This window comes from Gigantopelta aegis, chromosome 10 (assembly GCF_016097555.1).
Source record: "Gigantopelta aegis isolate Gae_Host chromosome 10, Gae_host_genome, whole genome shotgun sequence".
Lineage (NCBI taxonomy): Eukaryota > Metazoa > Mollusca > Gastropoda > Neomphalida > Peltospiridae > Gigantopelta > Gigantopelta aegis.
In genome coordinates this window covers 27689781-27702307 of record NC_054708.1, presented here as the reverse complement: position 1 = coordinate 27702307, position 12527 = coordinate 27689781, and the positions used below count along the sequence as shown (strand labels likewise).

The 12527-nt window shown below is 48.6% G+C and overlaps 2 protein-coding genes across 2 annotated transcripts; both read right to left on the bottom strand.

Moving 5' to 3' along the window:
• Positions 1-445: 445 nt before the first annotated feature.
• LOC121383569 (vicilin-like seed storage protein At2g18540) lies at positions 446-2006 on the bottom strand (the record flags this gene model as incomplete). The annotated part of the gene is made up of 2 exons (XM_041513656.1): positions 446-689; positions 1885-2006. Coding segments are annotated over 2 exons (366 nt in total), but the record flags the coding sequence as incomplete, so codon positions are not given.
• A 3260-nt stretch (positions 2007-5266) lies between these two features.
• On the bottom strand, positions 5267-11272 carry LOC121383568 (basic proline-rich protein-like). The gene is made up of 2 exons (XM_041513655.1): positions 11159-11272; positions 5267-6406 (listed from the first exon to the last, which is right to left on the bottom strand). The coding sequence occupies exons 1-2, from the start codon at positions 11270-11272 to the stop codon at positions 5267-5269; spliced, it is 1254 nt and encodes a 417-aa protein (XP_041369589.1).
• Positions 11273-12527: the final 1255 nt, after the last annotated feature.

Sequence of the window (12527 nt, the reverse complement as noted above, 5' to 3'; positions counted from 1 at the left end):
TTGGAGACAGTAGCAATCAAAGCGGAGCATCTCGCGTGTGAGGTCTGGCACTTTGTAACGTTCACTCATCAGACGGGCGATAACACACTGCGATAATAATAAAAATCGATAGGAATTACGTTACACTTGCTTCTAAAGGTTATAGAGTTACATAAACGGGCACGGCCTAAATTGTAAGGTTATATAATTTTAATGTTTTTTTGTTTTTTAAATAGTAAAGTGGAGAGATAAAAAAAATCATCAAAGTAATGTGACAAATGTTAATGACTATAAGTACAGGGTATATTTTACAAATCCTCTCTCTCTCTCTCTCTCTCTCTCCCTACTCTCTCTCTCTCTCTCTCTCTCTCTCTCTCTCTCTCTCTCTCTCTCTCTCTCTCTCCTCTCTCTCTCCTCTCTCTCTCTCTCTCTCTCTCTCTTCTCTCTCTTCCCCTCCTCTTCTCTCTCTTTTTCTCTCTCTCTCCTCTCTCTCTTTCCTCTTTCTCTCTTCTCTCTCTTTCTCTCCTCTCTTTCTTCTCCCTTCTCCTCGCTCTCTCTCCTCCTCTCTTTCTCTCCTCCCTCTTTCTCTCCCTCTCTTCCTATCTTTTCTCCTTCTCTCTTCTTCTTTTCCCTCTTTTCTCCTTTCTTCTTTCTTCTCTTCTTCCCTCCTTTTCTCCTCTTCCCTCTCCTTCTTTCCTTCCTCCCTTTCTCTTTTCCCTACCCCCTTTCCTCTTTCTTTTTTCCTCCCCCTTCTCTTCTCTTCTTCTTCTTCCCCTTTTCTTTTCCTTTCTCCTTTTTTTTCCCTCCCCTCCCTCCTTTCTTTTTCTTTTCCATCCCCTACCCTTTTCCATTTCTTTTTTCTTCCTCCCTTTTTTTCCCCCCTTCCCCCATTCCTTCTTTTTCCTCCTTTTCTTTTTTCCCTTTTTCCCTTTTTTCTCTCCCCCCTTCCTTCTTTATCTCTTTCCCTTTTTTCCTTTCCTTCCCCTTTTTCTTCCCCTTTCCTTCTCTTCCTTCTCTCTTCCCTTCTTCCCTTTTTTCTTCTCTTTTTTTTCTTCTTCTTCTTCTTCTTTTCCCCCTCCTTTCTTTCTCCCCTTCCCCCTCTTTCCCTTCCCCTTCTCCCCTCCCCTTCTTATTCTTTTTTTTTCTTCTTCCTTTTCCTCTCCCTTTCTCCTCTTTTTTCTTTCTTCTTCCTTCCCCTTTCCCTTTTTTCTTCTTTCTTCTTTTTCTTCTCCTCTTCCCCTTCCTCTTCTTCCCTTCTTCCTTTTTCTCCCTCTTCTCCCCCCTCCTTCTCCCTTCCTCTCCCCTTCTTCTCCTTTCCCTTTATCTTTCTCCTTTTCTTCCTTCCTCATCTTCCTCTTCTATCCCCCCTTCCCCTTCCTTCGCCTCACTTCTTTTCTTCTTCTTCTTTTTCTCTTTTTCTTCCCCCCTATTTCCTCATTTCCCCCCTTCTCTTTTTTTTTTCTCTCCCTCCCCTTGCTCCCCTTTATTCTTCTTCTTCTTCTTTCTTCTCTTCTTCTTTTCCCCTTTTCTTCCCTCCTTCTTCCCTTTTCCCCTTCTTCTTTCTTTCTTCTTCTCTCTTCCTTCCTTTTCTTCTTCTTCTCTCTTTTTCCTTCTTCTCCCCTCACTTCTCCTTCTTCCTTCTCTTTTCTCCCCCTTTCTCCCCCCTTTCTCTCCTTCCCTCCCTTCTTCTTCTTCTCTCTTCTTTCTTCTCCTCTCTTTCCTTCTTCCCTTTCTCCTTCTTCCCTCTTCCTCCTTCTTCTTATTTCTTCCCTTCTTCTTCTTCTTTTTTTTCCCTTCTCTTTCATTTCTCCCTCTTTTTTTTCCCCCCCCCCCTTCTTATCCTTCTCTCTTCTTCCCCTCCCTCCCTTCTTTTCCCTTCCCTCTCCCCTTTCTTTTTTTCTCTACTCCTTTCTCTTCCCTTTTTCCCTTTTATCTCCCTCCTTCTTCTTCTCTTCTTCTTCTTCTTTCCTCCTTCCCTTCTTTCTTCTTTTTTCCCCTTCTCCTTCTTTCTTCTTCTTCTTCCTTTTTTCCCTTCCTCTTCTTCTTCTTCTTCTTCTTCTTCTTTCTTCTTTTTTTTCTTTCTTCTTCTCCCTTCATTTCTTCTTCTTCTTCTTCTTCCTTTCTCTCCTTCCCCTTCTTCCCCTTCCCTCCCTCTTCTTTCTTCTTTTTCTTCCCTTCTTCTTCTTCTTCTTCTTCTTCCCCCTTCCTCTTTTCTTTCTTCTTCTCCTTCCTTTCTCCCCTCTTCCCCCTTTTTCCCCTTCTTCTTCTTCTTCTTCTTCTTCCTTTCCCCTTCCCCCCTCTTTTTCTTCTTCTCTTCTTCTTTCTTCCTTCTTCTTCCCTTCTCCCTCCTTTCCCCTCCTCTTCTTTTCTCCCTTTTCCCCTTCCCCTTTTCTTCTTTTTCCCCTTCTTCCTTCCCCCTCCTTCTTTTCTTCTTTTCCCTCTTCTTCCCTCCCCCTTCTTCCCTCTCCCTCTTCACTTCTTCCTTTTTTTCTTTCTTCCTTCCCTTTTCTCTTTCCTTTTTTCCCTCCTCTTCTTTCCCTCTTCTTCTTCCCCTTCTTTTTCCTTCTTCTTCTTCTCCCCTTTCTCTTTTCAAGCTCTTTTTCTTCTTCTCTTTTTTTTCCCCCCTCCCCTTTCTTTCCCTCTCTTCCCCCCTTTTTTTCCTTCTTTTTTCTCTCTTTCTTCTTCCTATCCCCGTTTTTTTTCTCTCTTTACCTATTTCTCCTTCCCCCTCTCCTTCCCTTCTTCTTCCTTTCTTCTTCCCCTCCTTCTTCTTCTCTCCTCTCCCCTTTTTCTCCCCTTTTCTCTTCTTCTCTCCTTCTTTTTCCCCTTTACCCCCTTCTTTCTTCTTCTTTTTTCTCTTTTTCTTTCCTTCTCCTTCCCTTTCTTTCTTTTCCCCCCTTTCCTTCTTTTTTCTCTTCCTTCCCACTCTCTATTCTTCCTCCCTTCCCCCCTTTCTTTCCCCCTTTCTTCTTCCTCGCTTTCCTCTTCTCCTCTCTCTCCTCCCTCTCCCTTCCCCTCCCCCCTCTTCCTTCCTCTCCTCCTTTTCACCTTCTTCTCTCCCCCCTCCCCTTTCCCCCCCTTTTCCCTCCTCCCTTCTCCTTCCTCCCCCCTCTTTTTCCCCCTCCCTCTTCCCCTTTCTTTCTTTCTTTTCCTCCCTCTCTCTTTCCTTCTTCCCTTCCCCCCCCTTTCTTTTCCCCTTCCCTTTTCTTCTTCCCTTCTCCTCTCCCCCTCTCCCCCCCCCCCCCTTTTTTCTTTTTCCCTTCTTCCTTCCCTTCCCCTCCCCCCTCCTTCCCCACTTCTTCCTCTTCTCTTCCTCCTCTTTCCTTCCTTCCTCCCCCTTCCCTTTTTCCTTTTCTCCTCCTTTCTTTCCCTTCCCTTCTCCCCTCTCCTTCCTTCTCTTCTTCTCCTTCTTTCCTTCTCCCCTCTCCCCTCCCTTCCCCTCCTTTCTTCATTCCCCCCTTTTTTCCCCTTTCCCTTCCTTCCTTTTTCTTCCTCTCCCTCTCTTTTTTTCCTTCCCTTTCTCTCCTTTCTCCCTCTTTCTTTCTCTTTCCTCCCTCTCTCTTCTTCCCCCTCTCGCCTTCCCTTCTCCCCCTCCTCTTCTCCTTTTCCCCTTTTCTTTTTTTCTCCTTCTTTTTTTCTTCCCTCTTTCTTCTCTCCTCTCCCTTTTTCCCTTCCTTCTTTCTCTTCCTCGTTTTCCCTCTTGGCCCTCCCCCCTTCTTTTCTCCTTTCGGCCTTCTTTTCCTTCTCCCCTTCTTCTTTTTCTTCTCCCCTTTTTTTCTTCTTTTCCTTCTTTCCCCTTCTTTTTTCCTTTTCTCCCTCTCCCTCCCCCCTCCCTCTTTTTCTTCGCGGCCTTTCTTCCCTTCTCACCTTTTCCCTCTTTTCCCCTCTTCTTCCCTTCCCCCCCCTTCTTCTTTCTTTTCCCCCTCTTTCTTCCCCTCTCTTCTCCTCTTTCCTCCCTTCCCCTCCTCTCCCCTTCCCCTCCTTCCCCGCTCCTTTCCTTTCTTTCTCTCCTTCTTCTTTCCCTCTCCCTCCCTTTCTCTTTGCTCCCGCTCCCTTTTCTTCTTCTGTCCCCCTCCCTCCCTCTTTTCCCCCTTCCTCTCTCCGCTTCCCCCCCTTCTCCTCTGCCCCCATCTCTCCCCGCCCCCTTTTCCCTTCTCCCCGCCTCTTCCCTTCTTTTCTCCTTCTCCCCCCCTCTCTCTCCCCTTTTTCTCTTCCCTTTTCTTCCCCTTTCTCCTCTCTTCTTTTCCCGGGGTTTTCCCTCGGGCTCCCTTATCGCTTTCGACTCCCCTCCCCCTCTTCCTTCCCATCTCGGCTCTTTCTCTCCCCTTTCCCCTTCTTCCGCCCTCTCTCCTCTCCTCTTTCCCCCTCTCTCCCCCTTTCCCTTTTTCGTCCCTCTCCGCCTCCCCATCTTCGGCCGGGCCCCCTTCTTCTTTTCCTTTTTCCCTCATTCTTCGCCCCTTTTCTCCTTCCGGCCTTTTTGTTTTTCTTCTTCTTCCCTCCCCCTCCCCTCCTCCCCCTCCCTCCCCCCCCCTCTCCTCTTCCTTCCTCCTATCCCTCCTTTTTCTCCCGCCCCCCCTTTTTCCGCTTCGCGGGGCTCTTCTTCTTCCCTCCCGGGGGGGGCACCCGGGGGCCGCCCCCTTCCTAACTTTTCTCTTCTGCCGCTTCCCGCGCTCTTCTTCTTTCTCCCTTTCTTCGCGAGCCGCTCTCTTCTTCCTTCCTTCTTCCGTTCCCTCAGACGGGGCTTCTTCTCTTCAGGCTCCGCTTCCGCGGCCCTTTCTTTTTCTTCTAGCGGCCCTCTTCCGCTCCTTCTTCTTCATCTTCTTCTACTTCCCCCCTCCTTTTCGGGCCCTCCCCCTTCTACCCTTTCATCTTCTCCTTCCCTCCTCCCTTTCTCTTCTTCCTTTTCTCCTTCTTTCTCTTCTCTCTTTCACGGCCCCTTCCTTTCTACCGCTTTTTCTTCTTTTCTCCCTAATCCCGGCGCTTAATCTCGGGAGCCGCCATTCATCCTCTACCGCCGGCCGCGGGCATCTGCCGCCGCCAGTTCCGCGCCCGGGCCACCGCGCCGCGGCGACGGGCGGCTGGGGCCGGCGCCGTCCTTCCGGGGGCCCGGCCGCGCCCGCTACGGCGGCGCGCTGCGCGCCCCGCCGCCGCTAGGCGCGGGCGGCGGGGGCGGGGGGTGGCACCCCGGCCGGGCGGCGGGCCGCCCGCGGCCCGCCCCGACGGGCCGCCTTCGCGGCCGCGGGCCGGGGCCCAGCTGCTTCCGCGCCGGCCCCGGGGGGCCGCGCGATCATCCCGCGGCGCCGGGCCGGGGGGGGCGCGGGGGGCGCCCTGGGGCGGCCCGGCGCGCGCCGGTAAAGCGCGCGCGCCCGGGGCTCCGCGGGCCGGCCCGCGCGGGCCGGCGCCGCGCGGCGGGGGCCGGGCGCGCCGGGCCGCCGCCGCTGCCGCTGGCCGCCGGCGGCCGCCGCCCCGGCGCCGGCGCCGCTTCGCGGGCGCTCGTCGGGCTACTTGCGGAAGCCGGGGCCTTCTTCCCGCATAGCTTCCGCCGGCGCGGGCCGCGCCGGGGCTCCGCCGCCGGACGGGGGCCGCCCGTCGCCCGGGCGCCGGGGGCCCCCGCCCGGCGGGCGCGGCGGCCCCGGGCCGCGCGGGGGCGGCCGAAGGGCGCTAGGCGCCGCGCCCGCCTTCTTCGCGCACCCCGCCGGCCCCCCCGGGCGGGGGGTGGCCGGCGCGCGCCCTTCCCCGACGGCGGGCGCGGCCCGCGCGTGGCCCGGGCCGCGGCCCCGGGGCCGGGGCCCGCGCCCGGCGGGCCGCCCGCCGCTGCGCCGCGCGCGGCGCCCGGGCGGCGCGCCCCCCGCCGCGGGGGCGCCGGCGGGGGCGCGGGGGGCGCCGCGGCCGGGGGCGCGGGCCCGGGGCGCCCCCCCCCGGGCGGAGCCTCGGGGGCCGCCACCCGCCGCCCGTCGTCGGGGCGCCGGGGCCCGGCGGGGCGCGCCTGCCGGGGCGCCGGGGGGCCACGCGCGCCCGGCGCGGGCGGCGCGCGCGGGGGCGCGCCGCGACCCGCGGCCGGCCCGCCCCGCCGGGGGCGGGCGTGGGGCGGGGACCGGCCCCCCCCGGCCCCGGACGCCGGGCGGGGGGCCCCGCGGGCGGGCCCCCCGGGTGCGGGGCCGCGCCCGGGGGGGGCACCCGGCGGGCCGGGGGGCCGGGCCCCCCCCCCAGGCGGGCAGGCTACGCCCCCGCCCCCGGGCCGGCCGCGCGGGGGGCGCCCCGCCGGGCTTAACCCCCCCACCCCGCGCGCCCGCGGGGGCCCGGCCGGGGGGCGCGCCGCGGGGCCCCGCCTTCCACCCGGGCGTGCGCGGCGCCCGCCGCGCGAGGCGGACCTCGAGCCCCGGGCGGGGGGCGCCGCGGGCGCCCGGCCGCGCGCGGCCGGCCCCCCCTACGGCCCCGCCGCGCCGCGGCCGCCGCCGCGCCGCGGGCCCCCCCCCGGCCGGCCCCGGCGGGCGCCGGAGGGGACGGCGGCCGCGCGGCGCCCTCCCCCCCCCGCCCGGACCGCCGAATCTTCTGCCCCGCGCGGCGGGCGCCCGGCCGCGCGCCCCCGCGCCGACCCCGCCGCGCCGCCCGCGCTTCTTCTACCCGCGTCTCTCTTCTTTTCTTCTATTGTTCCTCTTCTTTTTCTTCTTCTTCTACTTCTTAATCTTCTTCCTCTGCGCCGCCCCTTCTGCTTCTGCTTCTTCATATTCTTCTTCTACTTCTTAATCTTCTTCATCTTCATCATCATTTTTCTTCTTCTTCTTCTTCTTCTTCTTCTTCTTCTTATTCTTCTTCTTCTGCTGGCTGTTACTCCTTCGTAGTTGGTCAAATACATGGACTGTAAACTACGCGTGTGCTATCTAAGTGCATCTCTCAATATGCATGTTGCCAGAGACTGGGATTCCAAACTGATACCACAGACATTTCGATTCTTTTGCATCACCAAAAGCGTAACAAACATTAAATCAACATTAGTTTTATTATTAAATATACAGAGAAAAAATAAATGAAAAATATGTTATCTGATTTGGTTAATTGCATTACTACCTGTACCATACTATTTCGCTTTTGATGTGTACCAACGGTACGAGATGTAGCTATTTTCTAAAAAAAAAATTAAACAAATTAAAAGCATACATTGAAATGAACATTCAAAACTGCAACTAAGTCAAAAGTCAATCAAGAGGCCATGTGTGAGAATTGGCCCTAAACGCAACTTAAAGGGACATGCCCTAGTTTTTAAACACTACAGCATATTTTTCACTATTAGAGCCGTTTATGATCACCGAAATCAACATTAATTATATTTTATTCTTTGGATTATCTATTTCCGTAGAACCGAAGTGTTTCTGGTCATCTTGCATTTTTTCATATTTTTCAAAACGCACGTGCGTCTGAGAAGTAGCGATTATTGATTCGAGTTCTAGTCTATTTTTAAGAATATTACCCGGTTTCAACGTCACAGACTCTTCTTTCACTCTGTTGTAACTTTATCCAAATGAGTTATAGGTTTGTAAATTAACAAAACTTAGTGTCCATTTTTTACGGTTTAAAACTAGGCTCTGCGCCTTTAACATTGAGCTACTTGTAAACGCTGAAGTGTTTTAATTAAACATTAAAATTTTATAATTAAAAACACAATTTAACCTGCTTTGAATATGAACATGCATAAATGCAACAATGAACATAGTTTCACTGATGTAGGACTCACATTGTTTGAGAAATGAAACTAAACGCAAAAAATTAACATTCAGCTAAACGCTAATTTAAAAATTAAAGCAACTAAAAAAAACTTATTTTTTCGGTTGTTTTAATTCCTTTCAAGCATTATAACTATGGAAAGTAAATATAAAGTTATGAACCGATGTAGCCCAAAAGGATTTATTTTATGTGTTTTGACACATCAATTAATACATAAAAAATACCTTTTTGGTTCCTTTCAAATTTAGATTTTTTTTTTTTTTTTTTTTTTTTTTTTTTTTTTTTTTTTTACATGCATTGACATGAAGATTCGTAAATGCAACAACAATATAAATGTTTCAGTGATCTAGGACATATAGTTTTTTGAGAAATGGGACCAATACGAACAACTTAATGATGGAGTTAAAAACGTTAATTATGCAGTCGCCGTCGTCATGAAATTTAATATTATATATATATATATATATATATATATATATATATATCCGGTTAAATAGCTATATATATAATATATATATATATACTGTATGGCTTCCGGTTAAAAGCCATACTATGCTTATACGTATCCATTTGCTTTTCCATATATGTATCGTAGATGAAAGTACTTTAAATTCAATTCAACATCCATAATTGGAACTCTTTAACTTGTGTGGTATCTTGACTTCCTGTGGCACATGTGGGTCTTCGTGGTGACCAAGACAGGAATTTGACACTGGCGATTTTATAGGTCGAACAGCTTGATGAACCCCGCAGGCCGCGTAGACAATGCGGGTATTGCGTTTTACAGAACTGTACGTTTATAGCGTCACAGAACTGCGCAATAATTAACTTATAGAATTAGGTCACTGGAACACGTTTCATGAATTCATGCTAAATATTTATTTGGAGCAAATGTCGTTAGAGATCAGCTATTGGTGCAAATTGGTTAATATTAAAATGACAGACCCTAGTTTTTAAACACTACGGCGCATTTTTCACTATTAAAGCCGTGTTTTGTATTTTAAATTAGAAGTACATGTACTCTTATTTTATTGTTTAGAATATTAATTTTCGTACCCCTGAAGTGGTTCTATTAAACCAATAATACATGTATCTCGCAGTATACTTAAAAATGACTTGTATGTTATTAGTATTAATTAATATAAGTCAACAGAACCTTAAAGGCGTAGACCCTAGTTTTAACCCGTAATAAAATGGACACTACGTTTAGTTCATTTACAAACGGTACCTGTAATTCATTTGGATATAGTTACAATAGAGTGAAAGACGAGTCTATGGCGTTAAAACGGGAAATATCCTTAGGAATAGACTAGAACTCTAATCAATAAATTGCTACTTCTCAGATGCACGGGTGTTTTTAAAACATATGAAACACCAGGATGACCAGAAAAACGTCGGTTGTACGGAAATGGATAATATAAACAATAAAATATAAGTAATGTTTGATTTCAGTGATCATAAACGGCTCTAATAGTGAAAAATATGCCTTAGTGTTTAAAAACTAGGGTATGTCAATTTTATTTATTTATTATCATTATTATTGTTATTATTTGTTACTGAATCACTCTCCACCATAATCCTGTACATGTGCTGTATATATTTATTATTTTGTTGTATACTGTATTATGCTGATAAGTTGTAAAAAGCACTTAAAGCAATAAAGAACTTGAACTTGTGGTAGGAAACGAAAGGAATATTAACGACACCTCAGCACAGGGCTCGAAATAGCGATCAGCGAAAAGTGAAAAGCAGGCCATTTTAGACCTAGGCAGCGAATAAGAAATTCCCCTACTAAAATTACCAAAAAACAAAAATCGCTGGTAATTTTTTCAAGAGACGGGTGTATGAACGATTACCCCATCTGTTATTTAGCTTGTAAATCTGTTTTAATTCGATAATGCTCTAAAATACACCTTAGAGGTCCTTATTTTCACACACACTACCCCAAACTCTTCCTTCACCCTATGCTTTCACAAATCCAGAAACAGGGCCGTAGCTAGGATGTTTTGTTGGGGGGGGGGGGAGAGACTGAGTAGTTAATAGTCTAAAACTCTTTAAACGGTTAAGAAGAACATTTTCTTTAAGTTTCTATAAATAACAAAAATTGTTCTCCACCCCCACCCCACCCCCGCTAGCTACGGCCCTGAGAAGGCCATATTTTGTCTTAGCAGGACATATTTCTTTTGGCCTATTTATTTTTTTAATAACAGCAGGCCATATTTTACTTCCCATTTCGAGCCCTGTCTGAGTATATTTTGAACTACGATTGTTTGGTGTATAACTTGTTCTTTTGACTCTTGGTCTAACCAGTGCACCACAATTAGTACACCAAAGGCCGTGTGGAAAGAGCATATAAAAGATCCCTTGCTACTAATGGGGAAAAAAGGTAGAAGGTTTTCTCGGAAGATTAGGTGTCAGAATTACCAGATGTTTCAAATGTACTTGACAAATGAATAATTAACCAGTGTGCTCTAGTGGTGTCGCAAATCAAAACAAACTTGAACTTTCACTCTGGGTTGGAGCAGATACTGAGAATGCGAAGCCAAAACTTAAACAAACAATGAAACCCTCACCACAGAAGCCATTTGTGAGCAATCACATTTCATTTTAACCGGCCTTGGTGATGCTGTGGGTAAGTCATCGGACATAAGGCTGGTAGGTACAGGGTTCGCAGCCCGGTACTGGCTCCCACCCAGAGCGAGTTTTAACGACTCAAATGGGTAGGTGTTAGACCACTACACCCTCTTCTCTCTCACTAACCACTAACAACTAACCCACTGTACTGGACAGACAACCCAGGAAGATGAGGTATGTGTGCCCAGGACAGCGTGCTTGAACCTTAATTGGATATAAGCACGAAAATAAGTTGAAGTGAAATGAAATGAAGCTATTTGTGAGCAATCACATTTCATTTTAACTTATTTTCTGCTCAATTTAGTGGCTTATACCCACTCAAGGTTCATGCACGCTGCCCTGAGCACACATCTACCTGGGAAGTATATCCAGACAGTGAGTTAATTAGTTGGTCAGTTATTAGTTCAAGAGAAGTCTGTTCAGTAGCCTCACACATTCCCATTTGTTAAAACTCGCCCTTGGTGGGAACCGGTATCGGCAAGGAAGGAAATACTTAATTTAACAACGCACTCAACACATTTTATTTACGGTTATATGGCGTCGGACATATGGTTAAGGACCACACAGATATTGAAAGAGGAAACCCGCTGTCGCCACTTCACGGGATACTCTTTTTCGATTAGCAGCAAGAGATCTTTTTATATGCACCATCTCACAGACAGGATAACACATACCACGGCCTTTGATGTACCAGTCGTGGTGCACTGGCTGGAGCGAGAAACAGTCCAATGGGTCCACCGACGGCCGGTATCGGGATGCGAACCTAATATCTACCCGCCTGAAGGCCGATTTAACGACTACATCTTCGAAGTGGGTCGAGCACGAGCATCATCTGTGTGAAGGTGAACGCGCTGGCGGTCATCCACCTGCAAAACAGACGATGACTCGACAAGTCTTTGTTCCCTGTGTGCATCACAAACAAAAGAAGACTCATCATCGTGACTCGCTCAGATAGACACCATTGCCCTACGCCAAGCAAACCATTGTGTTTATTCCACTCAAGGTTGCGACTAATATTGGGAATTCAGTCTGCGAGAGTTGTTTGAACAACTCAATCATAAAAACAAGTACGATGCTGAATTCCGGTCTAGGGAAATTACGCAGGCAGATAATAAGGATGACTTTGAAAAATATATTTTTTATGCGTGCGTGTGTTGACGTGTTATTCGATAGGCCTAAATATTAATAATCAGTTCTTCTTTCAAAGAATGCAGACGTTATAAGGGACTGCAGTCGCGAATCCATTTTTTTTTTTTTTTTTTTTTTTTTTTTTTTTTGGGGGGGGGGGAGGGGTGTTGTTTTTTGTGTGTTTTTGGTCTGGTTACATTAATGTGGGGCGGGACGTAGCCCAATGGTAAAGCGCACGCTTGATGAGCGGTTGGTCTTGGATCGACTCCGGTCGGTGGGCCCATTGGGCTATTTCTCGTCCCAGCCAGTGCACCACGACTAGTTTTTCAAAGGTCATGGTATGTGATATTCTGTCTGCGGGATGGTGCATATAAAAGATCCCTTGCTACTAATGGAAAAATATATCGGGGTTTCTCTCTAAGAATATCTGTCGAATTACCAAATGTTTGACATCCAATTGCCTGATTAATAAATGAATGTATGTATTTATGTATCTCTCTCTCTCTCTCTCTCTCTCTCTCTCTCTCTCTCTCTCTCTCTCTCTCTCTCTCTCTCTCTCTGTGTATGTGTGTATCTGGTCTCCGCCCAGTCCGCTCCTCGATTAACAGACGCGTGTACAGATAGGGTGGTTTGGGGGGGGGAGGGGGCTTAAAACCTCCCCTGTTCCAAGAACATAATTTTTCTCTTTTTTAAATGTAATTTTCAGGGGAGCATGAGGAGGTTTATTCTGGACCAGGGCCGTTACCAATGAGGGAGAGGGACGAAGGGTCAGGTTTTTTAAATGCCCTTTTTAGTTCAATAGAGTCATTTTCCTCTACTTGGAGAAGACTCTATTTCAATGACCAGATTATATTTATATTGCCACCCCGACTATTTAGACGGATAGACATCGCTGAATATCACTGACATTCTCTCATAATGATTCATAATCTCTCATATTTCTTGTACAGAATATAGCGTATGTACTTTTATAGTGGGTTTTTAATTGCATTCTGGGGCGGAACGTAGCCTAGTGGTAAAGTGCTCGTTTAATCTCCGTCGGTGGACCCATTGGGTTATTTCTC

Coding starts and splice junctions, on each gene's coding strand:
- LOC121383568 (XM_041513655.1), bottom strand. CDS start 11,272: ATGATGAGTCTTCTTTTGTTTGTGATGCACACAGGGAACAAAGACTTG. Junction 6,407..11,158: donor CCTTCACACAGATGATGCTC/GTGCTCGACCCA, acceptor GCGGGGCCGTAG/GGGGGGCCGGCCGCGCGCGG.